This window comes from Spermophilus citellus, assembly GCF_964194105.1.
Source record: "Spermophilus citellus genome assembly, chromosome: 3".
In the NCBI taxonomy this organism is placed as follows: Eukaryota; Metazoa; Chordata; class Mammalia; order Rodentia; family Sciuridae; genus Spermophilus; species Spermophilus citellus.
The window spans coordinates 10,930,570-10,947,268 of record NC_138184.1 but is presented as its reverse complement, the minus strand read 5'-3'; the positions used below and the strand labels follow the sequence as shown (position 1 = coordinate 10,947,268).

The 16,699-nt window shown below is 50.8% G+C and overlaps 3 protein-coding genes across 4 annotated transcripts; 1 reads left to right on the top strand and 2 right to left on the bottom strand.

Annotated features, from left to right (window-relative positions):
• The first annotated feature begins 841 nt into the window (after positions 1-841).
• On the top strand, positions 842-2,881 carry GADD45GIP1 (GADD45G interacting protein 1). Its single transcript, XM_081287198.1, has 2 exons — positions 842-1,258; positions 2,514-2,881. The coding sequence occupies exons 1-2, from the start codon at positions 909-911 to the stop codon at positions 2,833-2,835; spliced, it is 672 nt and encodes a 223-aa protein (XP_081143324.1). The 5' UTR covers positions 842-908; the 3' UTR covers positions 2,836-2,881.
• A 498-nt stretch (positions 2,882-3,379) lies between these two features.
• Positions 3,380-9,647, bottom strand: RAD23A (RAD23 homolog A, nucleotide excision repair protein). Of its 2 annotated transcripts, none has more exons than XM_081287194.1 (9): positions 9,481-9,647; positions 8,207-8,368; positions 7,891-8,072; positions 7,698-7,753; positions 7,447-7,574; positions 7,113-7,191; positions 6,885-7,015; positions 4,201-4,365; positions 3,380-4,117 (listed from the first exon to the last, which is right to left on the bottom strand). In XM_081287194.1, the coding sequence occupies exons 1-9, from the start codon at positions 9,550-9,552 to the stop codon at positions 4,004-4,006; spliced, it is 1,089 nt and encodes a 362-aa protein (XP_081143320.1). In that variant the 5' UTR covers positions 9,553-9,647; the 3' UTR covers positions 3,380-4,003. The 2 variants fall into 2 exon arrangements, with proteins under 2 accessions (XP_081143320.1, XP_081143321.1); XM_081287195.1 differs by having other exon boundaries at positions 6,885-7,018; positions 9,481-9,567.
• A 2,074-nt stretch (positions 9,648-11,721) lies between these two features.
• Positions 11,722-16,093, bottom strand: LOC308644499 (calreticulin-like). Its single transcript, XM_081285695.1, has 9 exons — positions 15,911-16,093; positions 15,454-15,555; positions 15,052-15,255; positions 14,446-14,540; positions 14,135-14,344; positions 13,933-14,046; positions 13,606-13,749; positions 12,575-12,667; positions 11,722-12,485 (listed from the first exon to the last, which is right to left on the bottom strand). Exons 1-9 carry the CDS (start codon positions 15,999-16,001, stop codon positions 12,282-12,284), a joined length of 1,257 nt encoding a protein of 418 aa, XP_081141821.1. The 5' UTR covers positions 16,002-16,093; the 3' UTR covers positions 11,722-12,281.
• Between the last annotated feature and the right edge of the window lie 606 nt (positions 16,094-16,699).

Genomic DNA, 16,699 nt, shown 5'->3' with positions numbered 1-16,699 from the left:
AGCCACATCCCCAGCCCTTGTGGGATTTTTTAAAAATACACTTTTTAGTGTAGTTGGACACAATACCTTTATTTTACTTATTTATTTTTATGTGGTGCTGAGGATCGAACCCAGGGCCTTGCACGTGCTAGGCGAGCCACAACCCCAGCCCATAAATGATTGTTTAAAATAAAAATTAGGGGCTGGGGTTGTAGCTCAGTGGTAAAGCGCTTGCCTTGAGTGTGTGTGGCATTGGGTTTGATCCTCAGCACCACATAAAAATAAATAAAGATACTGTGTGTTCATCTACAACTAAATAAATATTTTTTTAAAAAAAATTAAAAATAAAATAAAAATTAGGTATTGTGCGCAAGTGAGAATACATAACAATGAATCCCACCATTATGTACAACTGTAATATACCATTTTTAAAAAAATACTGGTAAAATATAAGTAAAAATTAGGGCTGGAGGGTGTAGCTCCGTGATAAGAGCGCTTGCCTAGCTTGTACAAGATCCTGCATACCTTCCCAGAAAAAAAAAAATTGAAAATAGATTTTAAAATAAAAAATTAAATGCTATTTTAAATATGTAAGACCAAAGTGTCACTTTAACAAATATCTGTTTAAATAAAGCTTAAAGCTATACTTGGAGACGTATAAAACGTATAAAACGTAACACACACACACACACACACACAACGTATAAAACGTAACACACACACACACACACACACACGGGTCGCCCTCTGGCACACACACACACACACACACACACAACGTATAAAACGTAACACACACACACACACACACACACACACACACACACACACACGGGTCGCCCTCTGGCCCTGCCCGGGCTCCAACACACCTCGCGCTCAGGCAGTGCCGTGGTCAGCCCGGCTGTTCGCGAGGACCCCACACAAGCAAGATGGCGGCGCCCTGGCGGCAGACGCGCAGCCTGTTTGGGCTGTCGGTGACCCTGGGCCCGGGCTCCCGTAGCTACCGGGCGCCGCCGCCCCCGCGCCGCTCTTCGGGTCCCTGGTGGCCAGACCCAGAGCACCCGCTGACCCCGCGCTGGCAGCTGGGGCCGCGCTACGCAGCCAAACAATTCGCACGACACGGCGCTGCCTCTGGTGTAGCCCCCGGCTCACTGTGGCCGTCTCCAGAACAGCTGCGCGAGCTGGAGGCCGAGGAGCAAGAATGGTACCCAAGCCTGGCAACCATGCAGGAGTCGCTGCGGGTGAAGCAGTTGGCTGAGGAGCAGAAGCGTCAGGCCAGGTGCGTGTGTGCAGGAAGGCTCGGGGCTGCCCTCAGTGGCCCGCCGTTCGGTGGGTAAACTGGGCACGCTCGGTAGAGGGCGAGGACTTAAGCACATGCTCACGTAATTGCAAAACTCATCTGCAAATGTTTACTGAGCCTTACTATGTCAATGACCTGTCCTAGGCGCTAAGGACATAGCAGGGGACAAAACAGACAAGATAGTTTTAGATGGCAACAAAAGACCGTTAGGAAGATAAACAGGGTGGGTTGCATTCTGGAGGACGACTTCGGTTTTGGAAACCTGGGGTGCATCTGAGAAGGTGATGTTTAAGCAGAGCCCTGGGTGATCAGGCAGTATGGAGCGATTTCAGGTAGAGAAGCAACTGGTGCAAAGGTCCTGAGATGGAATCGTGTTTTAAGGAATAACCAGGAGCCCACTGTGGCTAGGAAAGAATGGGAAGTGAGGTTGTGACCTCAACTCCGGACCTGGAACCCAGAAGTCGGATTTGGAAGCCGATCTGAAGGATTAGATTTTAGGGAAGAATGGAGGTGCGATTGGGTGCATCTGGTTGATGCTACTTCCTGGGGGAGGGGCCTGGTCAAGTGTGTTCCTGGTGTTTAATCTTCTTGTCCTTCCAACAGCCTTAGAGGAGAACATCACTCATTTTAGAGATGAGGAAACAGGCTTGGGAAAGTTAGATGTCAAATCACATTGGCAGTCAATGGTGCAGCTAGGTCTCCAGTATCTCTGCCCCTCCCCCTAGATAACCCTGGCTCCGGAGTTAATTCTTCAGTTTCACTTTTCTAATTCTTGAAATGGGGCTATCATGGGTATCTACAAATTCACAGGACTGGATGGAAACGTCCAATTTTTCTTGCCTACACTCCTGTGCCTAGAATTGGACCTGGCATACAGTAGGTACTCAATGAAGTCTGGAATGGAGGAGTGAAGTTATCTACGGGAATGGCACTTGGATGGCTCAGTAGACAGCTCAATGAAATGTTGGGCTGACTTGGCATCAACCCCTGGGGATTTTTGGAGCTTGGCCCACCCTTGTGCTCAAGTTCACACACAAGTTACACAGACCTTCATGTCTGTTTCTTCACTTGTCAAGTACTTTTCCGGACAGTTAATGGCAACGAATAGTCTTCTCATGTTTTTCATCACAGTGGAGTTGGGAGAGGCAGGTGGTGGGCAGAGGCCTGGTGTGTGTGTGGGGGGTCTGCTCTGGCAGTGTCCCTGCCCTCATTGCCCTCCCTCCTTCCCCTGCAGGGAGCAGCACATTGCAGAATGCATGGCCAAGATGCCACAGATGATTGAGAACTGGCGACAGCAGCAGCGGGAACGCTGGGAGAAGGTGCAGGCAGACAAGGAGAGGAGGGCCCGACTGCAGGCTGAGGCCCAAGAGCGCCTGGGCTACCACGTGGACCCAAGAAGCACCCGCTTCCAGGAGCTGCTACAGGACCTAGAGAAGCAGCAGCGCAAGCGCCTCAAGGAAGAAAAACAAAGACAGAAGAAGGAGGCGAGAGCTGCTGCATTGGCTTCTGCTGCAGCAGCACAGGACACAGTAGCCGCTGGGGCCCCCAGCTCCTGAGCTGTCTTCCCAATAAAGCCTGCTGCCTGACAGATCCACCTCAAAAGGCTGTGTCCTCGCTCAAATTGCCTCCCTGGGTCCCCTGGTTTCTTCCCTGAAACCTGGGACTAGGGATTCCCACAACTGGCTCTGTTCATACTGGGATGATAGACCACTAACGGGGGAGCTTCAGAGGAAAAGAAAGGGAGATGTGATGGGCAAATAATGGAGGAGCAGATGGCAGCAGAGAAGAAGGCTTCTGTTTACCAACATTAATCTCCAGTAATTAGCCAATTACCAGGGGGGAAGTGCAGCCAAAACAGAGTGCCATGATGATGGTGGGGGGCAGGGAGAAGCAGCCCTTCCAAGGCTGAGCTGGGGCCAGGGCCCAAGGCCTGGGAATGAGACAACTTCAAGGGGGAGGAGACACTGGGGCCCCATCTGCAGGAGCTCACAGGCCCCTCTCCCCCTTGTTGGCATTTCTGCATCTCCTGTGCCCAGCTAGCTCCCAGACCCAGGCAAGCTGGCCTGGGAGGCCCCAGCAGGCAAGGACCATTGTTAGGGCTGGTTTTTAAAACTTTATTCACTTCAAAACCTTTATCAGAGACACGGTTCTGTTCTGAGGTGGGGGTGGCCTTGGCCTCCAGGGCTGTTAGCTCTTCTGCAGGCTGGAGGCCAAGGCCAGACTGGGAAGGGGGCCTCGGGCCTCTCGGGGCTCACCCCAGATGGAAAGATTTAGGCCACTCCAATAGAGGATCAAAGTTTGGGGCTCCAGCTTCCCCTCATCCTGGAAGAGGGAGGGGTGGGAGGGTCCTCAGGGGCGCTTCGGGGGATGGGGAAGCAAGCAGCCGCCTCTCCATCTGGCTGCAGGGAGCTGGGACAGAGGCCAAGAGGGGCCCATCTGTCGCCTCCTGGTCCTGCCAGCAACTTTTGAGCAGGCTGGGCAGAAAAGGAGGATGGGGGACAGCTGTCTGGCCTGGGTCTTCTTAGACTAAGATGGGAATGAGGGCCACTTTAGGAGGGTGGGAAGCTAGGCTTTGTTTTTTGTTTTTTTGGTTTTTTTTGCAAGGTTTTTGATTTTTTTCCACTTCTTAAATAAACATGAATATATATATATACTTTTTTCTTTTATAAAACTTTTGTGGAGGTGGGGTGGGGTGGGGACGGTGGGCGGCCTGGCCTCCCAGCATCACTCGTCATCAAAGTTCTGACTCAGGAGAAAGTTGGCAGCCAAGTTCTCGTTTTTTTCACATGCGAAGTAGGCCTGGATCACCAGACTCTCTGGGAAGCCCAGGGCCTTCAACTGTAGGAAGATGGGCAGGGGTGAGCAGGTATATGTGTGGGGGCTGCCCACCAGTGAGGTCACCCCCCAGCCAGGCCTCTTACCCTCTCTATAGCTTCCTTCTCCTGCGGCGTCACCTGGATATAGTTCATCTGTGGGGCCTCCTCGCCTATGGCACCCACCTCCCCCTCCACGTCTGAGATGTCTGCCAGCTCACCAGGGGGTTCATTCAACATCTGGATGAACTGCTCCTGGTGTCTGCTGATTTGCTGTAGAAGAGGGCGGAGGAGAGATGGTGATCCATGTCTCTTGTCCCTTCTCCCCAGGTCCCCAACACAGTTTTTGCTTTTCCACTCATTCAGCAAACACTCAGAGGTTGTCTATTTCTTCTAAACACAACATAATAGAAAGAAGCCCTCTCTGTCCTGGTGGGATGAGGTGCCATAAGCAAGCAAATAAAAGACCAGACAACTGCAGACATGGGGCTAATTGAGGGAGCCAGGTAGGGTGGTACAAGCCCTTAATCCCAGCTACTTGGGAGACTAGGGCAGGAGGACTAAAGTATAAGGCCAGTGCCAGGTGCAAGGTAGGAGGATCACAAGTTCAAAGCTAGCCTTAGCAATTTAGCCAGGCCTAAGCAACTTAGCGAGACCCTGTCTCTAATAAATAAAAATACAAAAAGGGCTGGGGATGTGGCTCAGTGGTTGAGTATTCCCTGGGTTCATTCCTCAGTACCAAAAATAAATAAATATTAAATAATGTACAAGGCCAGTCTTGGCAACTTAGACCCTGTCTCAAAATAAAAAGGGCTGGGGATGTAGCTCAGTGGTTAAAAAAAAAAAAAAAAAAAAAAAAAAAGCCACTGAGGGCCAGGTGGAAGGGGCTTGTGGTTTGTGGCATGGGAATAAGAGTCCCTCTAGATAAAAGAAGCAACAAGTACAAAAACCCTGAGGTATGAAAATTGGGCATGTCTCAGAAACATAATACCCACATGGCAAGACCAAGCAGACAAGAAAGGGAAGGGGGAAGAAGAAAAGGAAGGGTGAAGAAGCAAGACATGAGATCAGAGGAAGGCTGGGGCCAGGCACTTTATTTCAGTGCAATGGGAAGTCGTAGTGGTAACAGTTAAACAGGAAAAATGTGATCTGGATAACTTTTTTTTTTTTTTTTTTTTTTTGCAGTGCTGAGAATCCAACCCAAGACCTAAAACATGCTAGGCAAGCGCTCTACCATTAAGCTACAGCTCAGCCCCTATGTACATTTTAAATTTATCTCATCTGAGTATTAAGAATCTGGAGATTCTGATGCATCTCTATGTTTGTATATATCTAACAATTTCCGCATTTAGGAAAAAAGTGCTTTTTCAGGAATAGGGCTTTTAGTGAACAATGGATCAGAAGGACTATGTGGAAGTAAGAGGCCTTAAAGCTGGGAGTGATGATCCTGATTCCCAGTGAATCAGGAGGCTGAGGCAGGAGGATCCCAAGCTTGAAGTCAGCCTCTGCAACTTAATAGCAAAACCGTATCTTAAAATGAAAAAATAAAAGGTGATGGGAATATAGCTTAGTGGTAGAGTACCTCTGATTCAATCTCCAGTACCTTTAAAAAAAAGAAAAAGGGGCTGGGGATGTGGCTCAAGTGGTAGCGCGCTTGCCTCGCATGCGTGCGGCCCGGGTTCGATCCTCAGCACCACATACCAACAAAGATGTTGTGTCCGCCAAGAACTAAAAAATAAATATTAAAAATTCTCTCTCTCTCTCTCTCTCTCTCTCTCTCTCCCCCCCCCCTCTCTCACTCTCTAAAAAAAAAAAAAAGAAAAAGAAACAAAGGCCTCAGAGGAGGCTATCAAGGTGTCAGGTGGGCCAGACATGGTGGCACATGCCTGTAATCCCAGCGGCTCAGGAAGCTGAGGCAGGAGCATCACGAGTTCAAAGCCAGCCTCAGCAATGGCAAGGTACTAAGCAACTCAGTGAGACCCTGTCTCTAAATAAAATACAAAATAGGGCTGGGGATGTGGCTCAGTGGTGGAGTGCAAGTTCAATCTCCAGTACACACACACACACAAAGGGTTTCAGGGAGGAGATAAGGAAATGAGGCAGCCATGGAGGCAGGGTCTGGGCTAGATGGAGGAGTAGGGCTCATCCCCAGCAAATTCACAGAGCTAGGGACTTGGGCAACCCAAGCACAGACAAGAAAGTCTGTTCTTGAATATCTGAAGTCTACAAAGTACTTTCATTGAGATGTGAAGTCAGTAATGGATGAAAGTAGTATTCAGGGTGATCTGGGTTTGTTATGTAGGCTGAAGGGTCACCACACAGTAAGACCCTAGGATGGTAACAGGAGGACTGAGCACAGATTAAGTAAACACAGGGGAGAGGAAGAACCCGCACAAAGGACTAAGTAGTAGGGGGAGGAGCAATAGACTGTGTCCTGGGTCAGGAGAGGTAGATACTTCCTCAAGGACCCAAAAGAACTTGCTACATTCCTCCAGGCCAGAGACTGGGCCCAGGACCTGGACAAGCATCCTCCAGCTGCATGACCCCAAGCACACAAGCTGCTCTACGCTTCTTCTGTCCTCTTTAGTAGGGTGGGGGATGATGTGGATGCACCCATACCTCAAAGAATAGTCAGGAGAATTAAATGCAACTAGGTACCTCAACAGATCCCAGAGTAGGGGGTGGGGCCTATGCTTAGCTCTCTGCTTTCTCCTTCAAACGATGGGTTGTGGGACCCCCAGGAAAGGGGAAATGGTACCTGCTATGGCTCCCTCTGCCCCCGGGGGCCACACCTGCAAAAGTTGAGGGTTCTCCTGGCCCAGCTGCTGGAGCAGGGCGGGCAGCAATGCTGGGTTCTGCTGAATCACCTGCCGCATGTTCTGAAACTGGGGCTGGTCCCGCAGGAACTCCAGAGGGTTCTCTCCTGCTGACAGCAGAAAAGGGTGTAGTGAGATACCCACTCAGGGCTGGAAATGTGTGGATAGCTCACACCCCACATGCATACTTCCCAGTTCACTCACCTGCTTCTGTGGCTGGCTGCTCAGACACCTGGCTCTCCTGGACAGAACCATGTTCTGGCTCAGGGCTCCCCGGAATTCCCTGTCAGGGATCCAGTTTAGTTCTCATGCACAGACCACCCGTTGCTTCCCTCCTGCATGCCCAGCCTAGCACCAAACAGGTGAGGCCTCAGCCCTGCCCTCCAGCAGCCCACCCACCACTCATGTCCAGCCTCCTGGGGGAAGTCTTCTGTGGTACAATCACTACCCAGAGGGGGCAGGATTGGGTTCCCTGACTACTGATAAAGGCAATGAGGCCTGTAGCCTCCCTTGAAGTGGGGGAGGGGGAGCACCTCACCGTGAGCAGATACTCCACAGCTCGGTGGGGGTTGTTGTAGCTGGCTCTCAAGGCAGCCACGACCCGTTCCCGCTCATAGCCCATGGACATGATCTCTGTCAACATCGTCTCATATTCAGAGCCGGTTACTGTGGAAGGAGCAGCAGGACCTGGGTCACCAAGGACAGGGAAAAGCCTCTCCCAGGCCCTCCCAAGGCCCAGCGGATGGCTGGGGCACCCAGTTGCCTCTGCCCTGGGGACCACCCACCCACCTAGCGTGGACGCTGCGTCTTCCTCTCGCCCGCTGCTACCTGAAGAGGGAACAGAGCTGCAAATTCAAGAGAGAGAAATCGGACCCTGTCTTCTGGTGGCTCCCCCTCCCCCCAGGGGCATGGGATTCCATGTGTGGCGCTGAAAAGTGCCTGGAGAACAGGGCCCAAGGCGGGGCTGTTGCCCCTGTCTTACCCTGACACAGACTCTGGGGACGTCATGGGGGCTGACTCCTCCGATGGGCTCTTGTCCTCTCTGGTGGTAGGTGGGGGATGGGACATGCCTGAGGCAGGCGCTGGTGGGAAGGGTATGGAGGACTCTGGGACAGCAGTGGGTGAGACCTCTGGGGGTGCTGAGGTACCCTGACCAGCTTTGGCCTGCAGTAGCAAGAAAAGGTGTCAGCAGCTGTATAAAGCCTTAACATCCCAGCCCATCTTTGCCCCGCCCTGTTCATGGCTAATCTCTCCTGGGCACACAGGCTCTTCACCAGCTCCCCAGCTAATCTACCCACCTTGGTCACCATGACAACCACAAAGTTCTTCTCATCAATGCGGTAGTCCCTGATGGGGACATCATCACTCAGGATTTTGCCAGCATAGATGAGTTTCTGTCCAGCCACTGGGAAAGCATCACGGCCCTTCTCAGCTTCTATTTTCTCCTTCAGCACCTTCACCTGCAAGGGAGAGGCGAACAGTCATTGCAAACCCTGAGATTCTCTCTTCCCTCTGGCTGAGGGAGAAGATATAAGCCCTAACAGCAGAGAGGTTTCATACCCAAACATGCTAAGATTTGAATTCACTCAATCATCCATTTAACCTATTATGTGCTAGGTAGTATTTTAGACAGAGGCTGTTTCAAACAAAACTCAACAGAAGTTCCTGCTTTCCCAGTGAGGGCATTAATGTAAGCAAAACATATTTCAGGTGACATAAAATATTCCACACGTCGAACATTCCGCAGTAACAGTGGTCAATACTCACTAAGGGGATTTTAAATTGTTAGAACTATTTGTAAATGTACATGTATTGTACTTTTTAAGCCTCATAAAGAATGTATGAAGTGAAAACCATGGGTCTCTTTACATTTGAGGAAACTGAGGCACAGAGAAATTAAGTAACTTTCCAAAAGTCAATATACTTGAGCTGATTAGGAAAAAAAAAAGTTTCTTTTACTACGAAAAATGGACAAGTGTTGAGGGTGTAGCAAAGCCTGGGTTCCATCCCAGCACCACCAAGAACAACTTCAATGTCTCTGACTCTCTCACGTGGTAATGGTGCAAAACAGTGCCAAATACAGTCATACACTCGTTTTTGAACAGAGTAAACGGCCAACAAACACGGACCACCGAAACTGTTAAGAGACCATTTATTGTCATTATCATCGGTCGGCATCTTTTAGTCATTATTGGCAGATCCTCTCGTCGATGACCCAAGGAGACACCTGCAAAGCTGGCAGCGCGGAGCGCCGGTCCCGGACAGCGCAGCGGGGCTGGGAACCCGAGCTCCTAGTTCCCGCCCCCGCGAGGGCGCTGACACCGGAGCCAGGGCCTGGCAGGCACCGGGGGTGGGGCCTAGCCCCAGATGGGCTCAGGGGCAGCGTCCGAGCCGCCGAGGGCCGGGCCGAGGCCCAGCTGGGGATCCGAGAAGTCCGACAGGCAGGGGCGGGGGTGGGCAAGGACGGCCCGCGCCGTCCTCTCCGCCCCTCCCGTTGGATCCCGGCCTCCCCGCCCCCACCCTATCCCCGGCACCCGTCGCTCCCGCCCCTGGGCTCCGGCCCGGCCCGCACCGTCTCGTCAGGCTCCATCCGGATCTTGAAGGTCTGCTGCTGCAGCGTTTTAAGAGTGATGGTGACGGCCATGGCGGGGCCCGAGAGACGCGGCGGCCCCGGAATCCTCACACAACATGCAACTCACGCCGCCGCCATCTTACTGCCCAGCCGCGCCAAGCGCCAAGCGCTTCCGGGGCAGGCGGTGCGCGCGCTGACCACCACTGCACGTGACCTGCGCGCGCCCCTCAGCCCTCTAGAGCATGCGCATCCGTTCTTATTTAGGCGAGGCATGCGCAGATTAAACTCTACCTTAAGGGTGGAAGGTTTTTTTTGCTCAGTGCTCTCACCAGTCAAATGACTTCCTGAATGACGCCATGCCCGTTAACGGTGACGTCATGTGGCTGCAAAATGGCTCTTGTGCCCCCAATTTCACCCCAAATGTTTGTTGATATTTAACTGTTTTAATGTACTTGTTATAACATTTTTTTTTCGGTTTTTGGGGGTACTAGGGAATTCAACTCAGGGGTGATTTACCACGGAGCTGCATCTGCAGCCTTTTTAAAAAATTTTGAGACAGGGTCTTAAGTTGCTTAGGGCCTCACTAAGTTGCTGAGCCTGGCCTTGAACCTGTGATCCCCCTGCCTCAGTCATGGAGTTGAAATATTTGTATTTCTTCCCTAAAAATCTTTGTTCATGCTGTCCCCTACCCGAGTGAATTTGTCTACCCACCATAGCAGGAAGCTTCTAAAGCTCTAAAAATGAGGTACTCGATGTTGTAAGGTTCCTATAATCGCCAATAGAAAAAAAATTTATTTGTGAAGAGCAGCGTCAGACATTTGTGCCCCAATTCACCAATTCTTTGAGGGATATCAGATTTTTTTTTTTTTTAAAGACAGTGAGAGAGAATTTTTTAATATTTATTTTTCAGTTTTCAGGGGACACAACATCTTTGTATGTGATGCTGAGGATGGAACCCAGGCCGCATGCATGCCAGGCAACCGCAAAGTACTTGATGAAGGTGTCAACTTTCAAGGCCTCCTCATTGAAAACAGAATGCTTCCCTTCATAAACTTTCCCTGGACACGCCAATGCTGAGGATTCCCAAGAGGTTCTAGGAGGGACCAAAGGACCCCAAAGGGAATGGAAGCATGAGAGGCCAGTCCAAGGGCATGAAAAATGGCTGGGTCTTTAAGTGGTGGCTCACACCTGTAATCCCAGCAGCTTGGGAAGTTGAAGTAGGAGGATTGAGAATTAAAGCCAGCTTCCCCAACTTAACAATAATACCCTCTAATAAAATATCAAAAGGGGCTGGGTAAGTGGCTCTATTATTAAGTACCTCTGGGGTTCAATTGCCAGTACCCCCCCACAAAAAAGGCTGGGTTACTATTAGAGAATTAGGTGGAGGTGAGACTGGGGCTTGACCTCCCATTTAGTAGGTGGAGTATTGAGGGGTGGAGTTCAGCTGGAGACAGGGAGGCCAGAGGCTGTGGCAACATCCCAGTGTCATAACTGTTCCCTATTTCTGCCAGACCAAATATTCACCCAAGCAAAGCACCAGGCAGCCACCACCTGGCACCTCACCCAAGTCTAACTCCTGCCACTTCCACTGGATTCTAAGCCTAGACTCCTCAACCAGTTGGTCAAGCTCAGGTAAGGGCCAAGGAGACAACTACTTATGTACCATTCCTTCAACAAGGAACCCAGATTCCTCCACCCACTGGAGTTGAAGCTATGGCCTCATGGGTCCCAACAGAGGGTGGTGCAGACCCTCCTGTTATCTCTATCAACTCAACCTTGCTCCCTCCCATGGGGACATTCTTTCAGATCCCAACTTGGCCCTTAAGACTATGGGTCCTAGGGCAAGTTACATACCATGTCTGAACTAGTATGTAAATATGTTCAAAAGTGTTCCATCACCCATATTGATGAGCAATACATATAGCTCTGAAAATGTACCATTTACAACATGGGGTCACATCCCTGCTGTACCTGACTGACTTCTTGTCAACCCAACACTAGAACCAACACTCACCGGTTTGGCGCAGGGTTAATGTGCAGTTTGAATAGTGGCAGTCCTTCTCCCATTGGTTTGGGAGATATAGAGTACATGAATCCTGTCATCTTGTGGAACACTCAGTTCTTTGCAGCTGAAAAATGAGTCTTGTTCAGAAGCTGCTCCCCACCCCACCTTGAAAAAAAAGGCCAACCTAGGTTTCCTGAGTCCATCTCCATCCTCCCCCACAAGGAAAACACAGGGGGGAGACACAAAACTTAATTTAATAGAAATTTTGTTTGTAGTTCTTACATTCTCAGTGTGAGCCGAGCTGGAACCCACTGCCCCACCCAGAAGTGGCCCAGTCCTGGAGGCAGGGGAGAAAAAAGGGGGGGGGGCAGGAAGAGCCCCAGTCTTCCTCAGTGCTGGGGAGCTGAAGATGCCACCCCTTTCTCCTGCCCCCCCTCTGGTCTCCAGGAAGGAGAGCAGATGGAATCTCAAGCCTAGGGCTTCTCCACACCCTCACCCCCAGGGTTGGAGAGTAGTAGCTAAGGGACCAGGAACAAAGAGGACAGAAAAAGGGAAAGATGTTGATTGAGAAAATGAGAGGGGTGGTGAGGACTGAAGGAGAATTGAAGACAAAAACACCAGTAAAAAAAAAAAAAAAAAAAAGGCGGGGGAAATAACCAAAATCCACCCCAAATCTGAACCCGCCTGGAAAAAAATGAAAGTTCTTGAGTCTCATAGAGACATTATTTGGCGTGGCCAGCTCTGCAGTGGGAGCATCCAGGCCTCAGTCCAGCCCTGGAGGTGACCGGTGTGGCCTCTACAGCTCATCCTTGGCCTGGCCAGTGACATCTTCCTCCTCGTCTTCCTCTTTATCCTCCTCATCCTCCTCATCCTCCTCTTTGTCCTCCTCATCCTCCTTGTCTTCTCCATCCTCCTCTTCCTCCTTACGCTTCTTTTCCTCCTCTTCTTCTTGAAGCCTCTGCTCCTCATCCTGTTTGTCTTTCATCTGTTTTTCTGCATCCTGCATGGACAGATCATACCCCTCAGCACCTGATCCCTTGCCTGCTAGCCCTGCCTGCCCCCCAAATCAGAACAAGGACCCAGGCCCACCTTTGTGACACCCCATGTCTCATTGCCAAACTGTTCTGCATAGTCCTCATCATTGGTGATGAGGAAGTTATCAAAGATGGTCCCAGACTTGACCTGGAGAATGAATGGAAGAAGAGAGTCAGAAATGACACCCAGTGTTCCACCTGTGTTCCTATAACCACTATACATTGTTACAATCTAGCCAACCTCAGCAAAAGCGAAGCACTAAACAATTCAGTGAGACCCTGTTTCTAGATAAAATACAAAATAAGGCTGGAATCAGTGGTCAAATACTCTGATTTCATTCCCTGGTACCCAGAAAAATTTTAAAAATTTTGAAAAGATAAATAAAAGACTGTGGGGGCCCACTGCCTGGATTCAAATCCCCATTCTGCCATTTTATGCCATGTGACCTCAGGCTGCTTGCTGAATTCACTTTTCTGCACCTTACTCTCTTCACTGGTTGAACTGGGGACTCACTCCCTTGTTCAGGAATTTTTTAGTGATCTAGTATGCCAGGAATTGTTCCATGTAACTTTTTGTCAATTATTTTTTTCTTTTTGGCAGTGTTAGGGATGGAACCCATGGCTTCATGCATGCTTGGCAACTACTCTACCACTGAGCTGTGCCCGCCTCCCAGACCTCAGTGTTTTTTCTTTGCACTACTAGGGAATCAAACTCAAGGTCTAGCATGTCTTGCCCATGCTAGGCAAGCACTCTAACCACTCCAGCCCCTCCATTTTCCTCTCTGCAGTGCTACGAGGGAACCCAAGGCCCTGGGCACACTAGACAAGTGCTCTACCATCTGGCTACTCCTGCAGCTCTCCCAGCAAATTTTGTGTTGTCTATATTTTATAAATTGATTTACATTAGTACTTGATTAAATACTTGGTACATAACCAAGTACCCTTATTGATGTTGTGAGGACTCCCTCAAGTCAGATCAGGAAATACTTCAGAAAACGTACCATTTCTAGGTCAGATTTGCCTGGCACTGAATCCTATGCCTGTCCGTTTCCTTTAGGTCTCCATTTGAGGTCCTTTGTGTCTTACCTGCCAGAGATCTAGGCCCAGCACAGCAAAGTTATCATAAGCATAGATATTAGCATCAGGGGAGTATTCAGGGTTGTCGATTTCTGGGTGGATCCATATGCCCTTGTAATCTGGGTTGTCAATCTGGCGTGGCTTCCACTCACCCTGCAACAGAAGGGAATCAAAGTGAGCAGAGGTGGGTGCATGACCCACTGTGACCTGTAGCTCTGCTCAGAGTCAGGTTGACCTTGCTTTTGTGTTTCTGTGGTACAGGGGATTGAACCCTGGCCTTGTACATGCTAGGCAAGAACTCTACCACTAAACTGTACCCCCAATCACCAAACTCACCTTGTACTCAGGGTTCTGAATCACTGGTGGTTCCCACTCTCCATCCATTTCTTCATCCCAGTCCTCAGGCTTCTTAGCATCAGGGTCAGGGATGTGCTCAGGTTTGTCCCAGTCCTGGATGTACACAAGGAAGTCAGAGTGGACCCAAGTGTCCCCTACATGCTATGCAGTGGTGGTGGAAAGCCCCTGCCCAAACACCAACCTCAGGTTTGGAGTCTGTGGGGTCATCAATCTTGGCACGCTCATCCCAGTCTTCTGGCTTGGAAGCATCAGGATCCTTTATCTTCTTGGGAGGCAAGAAGTCCCAATCATCCTCCAAGGAGCCTGATTCCACGGGGCTGTTGTCAATCTTCACCTCGTAGGTGTTGTCGGGCCGTACGATCAGTGTGTAGAGGTGTGTGAATTCATCATCCTGAAGAGGATAGATGCTGAGTGGCCCCACCTACCAGGCTGGCCTCCTGCTTCCCAGACAGTCACTTAGCACCACCCCCAGGGACACACCCCCAGGCACACCTTACACCGGATGTCCTTGTTGATCAGCATGTTCTTGCCCTTGTAATTGAAAATGACATGAACCTTCTTCGTGCCTGGGCCACAAATGTCTGGGCCTAGATGGGATTGAGTGAAAGTCACAGGCTGCCCTTGCTGGGCACACAAAAACAATTCTTAAACTCAAGACAAAAGATGTCAATGTAAGAGGCTGAAAAATGAGGTTCAAATCCTGATTCTGCCATTAAGGGGCTATGGCAAGAGTCTTAAGTAAAACAAAAACAGAAAAGCAAAACTCTTAAAATTCATTATCCTCATTTGTGAAATCAGGACATTCCTAGGTTATGATCATACAAATTTGTCTAGATCTGCAATCATAACACAGGAAGACACTACCTGTCACCTACCCCTTTAGCTATCCCAGACTCTCCCCGCCCTGACCTCTAGCTACCCCTCCAAAGGAAAAAAAAAAAAAAAAAAAAAAAAAAAAAAAAAAAAACCTCCTGATTACTTAAGTGCTTTCTATGGTCTTATGAATTCTTCTGGGTTAGGAGGAATCCAAGGAGTTTCATTCATTCTCCACCTTCCAACTGAGAGGACAGTGATCAGCACCGGGGTGGGGCCCCTCACCGAACATGATGTTGTATTCTGAATCTCCATGCATGTCTGTCTGGTCCAAATTATCAGGAAACAGCTTCACGTAGCCACCCCCACAATCAATGTTCTGCTCATGCTTCACAGTGAACTGCACCACCAGCGTCTGGCCCTTGTTGCTGAAAGGTTCGAATCTGGCCGACAGGGCATAAAAGCGGGCATCCTGGCTGGTCTGCAGCCCTGATATAGGATGGGAGTGTGATTACTGTTGAGCTCCAACCCGGGGAAACTAGACCTCCCATGACACAGACGACTCTCCCCAACCTTCCTTCCTCCACCTGCCCAACTCCTGGGGGATGCCCGGGTTGGGTGCGTACTGACTACAGCTTCCGCCAAAAAAGTCCTCCTGGATCCCAGCACCCACTCCCTGGCTCTTACCTTTATCCTTCTCCTGGTCACCGTAGAACTTGCCGGAACTAAGGACGAATTTGCCAAAATCTGACTTGTGTTTGGATTCGATCCAGCGGTAGGTCCACTCGTCTAGGGGGTCAGAGGAGTAGATCAGTGCGGTAGTGCTGACCACCCCCACCAACACCTGCCTGAAGCCAAAAGCAGTTGGGGGGCAGGAAAGGAGATTCCTGCCTCTTCCCATCCCAACCTCCAGTTTGACAGCTCTGGAGACCCAGAGATCCTGGGACGAACCCTAACTCCCACCGCGGGAGGCCGCTGCATCTTCCACGTTCCCCAGGGACGCAGAAGAGGAATCGCCCGCGGCTATAGTCTCCAGGGACCTCTATGTTGGCCCTCTGAGCGGTAATTAAAGGCGACAAGGCAGATCTGGGCTGGGGGACAGGCCGCGTCGTCGAGGCGGCCTCGAGGACGGACCAGGCGTTACCTCCGTCCAGAAACTGCTCCTTGAAGTACACGGAGGGTGCGGCGGCGACCAGGCCGAGGAAGCCGAGCAGTATCGGCACAGGTAGCAGCATGGCGGGCCGAGGGGGCGGCGGCGCGCGGGCCCTTTAAAACGATCCTCCAGCAGCAGCTCTGCAGTACGGACGGACGCCGTCGCCGGCTGCGAGATTATATATCCGCCCGCCTCTCAAGTCAACCTGACTCTGCCTTTGGGCCCGCCCCCACACCTTGTCATTGGTCTACAACCACAACCGTCCCTTTTCATTTGACCCTTGTCGGGTCAGCATGTTAGGTTGTGCCTCAGAACGCAGGGATCCCAGATGGCCGATTTCTATTGGTTGCACTACCGGCCAATGAGGGTTGACCACGCGTTGTGGGGTACGCCCACCGACGGGGTGGGGGCCGCTAGCCCCTCGAGCCGGGTCATGTGACCAGGTCTCAGCCCAAACCCGCCCTCTCCCGCGCGCGTCGCTCGCATCTGGGCGTTTAAAGAACCCGCGCGAGCGTTGTTGCCGGGCGGAGTGGGGATCCTGTCCCAGCTTCCTCCGTTCCCTCTCCTCTGCGTGGAAGGGTGGAAAGTGATTTCCCAGCCACTTTCTGTCCTGTATTTGGGGAACCCCCCGCCCGGACGCGATCTTTCAGCACAGGTTGGTGCACGGGGCACCATAGTTCAAGGACTGAGGCTTCACTATATTCCGGTGTTACAGCCATGCGAGTAGCTGGGGAGGGTGCCAACTGTCTCCTACCCACTAGTGCTCTGGCAATCCGTCAC

Excerpts from the sequence above, each read along its gene's own strand:
- GADD45GIP1 (XM_081287198.1), top strand. The coding sequence starts at position 909 with ATGGCGGCGCCCTGGCGGCAGACGCGCAGCCTGTTTGGGCTGTCGGTG. Across the intron at positions 1,259-2,513 it reads GAGCAGAAGCGTCAGGCCAG|GGAGCAGCACATTGCAGAAT; the intron begins GTGCGTGTGTGC and ends CTTCCCCTGCAG.
- RAD23A (XM_081287195.1), bottom strand. The coding sequence starts at position 9,552 with ATGGCCGTCACCATCACTCTTAAAACGCTGCAGCAGCAGACCTTCAAG. Across the intron at positions 8,369-9,480 it reads GGATGGAGCCTGACGAGACG|GTGAAGGTGCTGAAGGAGAA; the intron begins GTGCGGGCCGGG and ends TCTCCCTTGCAG. Across the intron at positions 7,575-7,697 it reads AGACGCAGCGTCCACGCTAG|TAACCGGCTCTGAATATGAG; the intron begins GTGGGTGGGTGG and ends CTCCTTCCACAG.
- LOC308644499 (XM_081285695.1), bottom strand. The coding sequence starts at position 16,001 with ATGCTGCTACCTGTGCCGATACTGCTCGGCTTCCTCGGCCTGGTCGCC. Across the intron at positions 14,345-14,445 it reads ACAAGGACATCCGGTGTAAG|GATGATGAATTCACACACCT; the intron begins GTGTGCCTGGGG and ends TATCCTCTTCAG. Across the intron at positions 13,750-13,932 it reads TTCAGAACCCTGAGTACAAG|GGTGAGTGGAAGCCACGCCA; the intron begins GTGAGTTTGGTG and ends CTTCTGTTGCAG.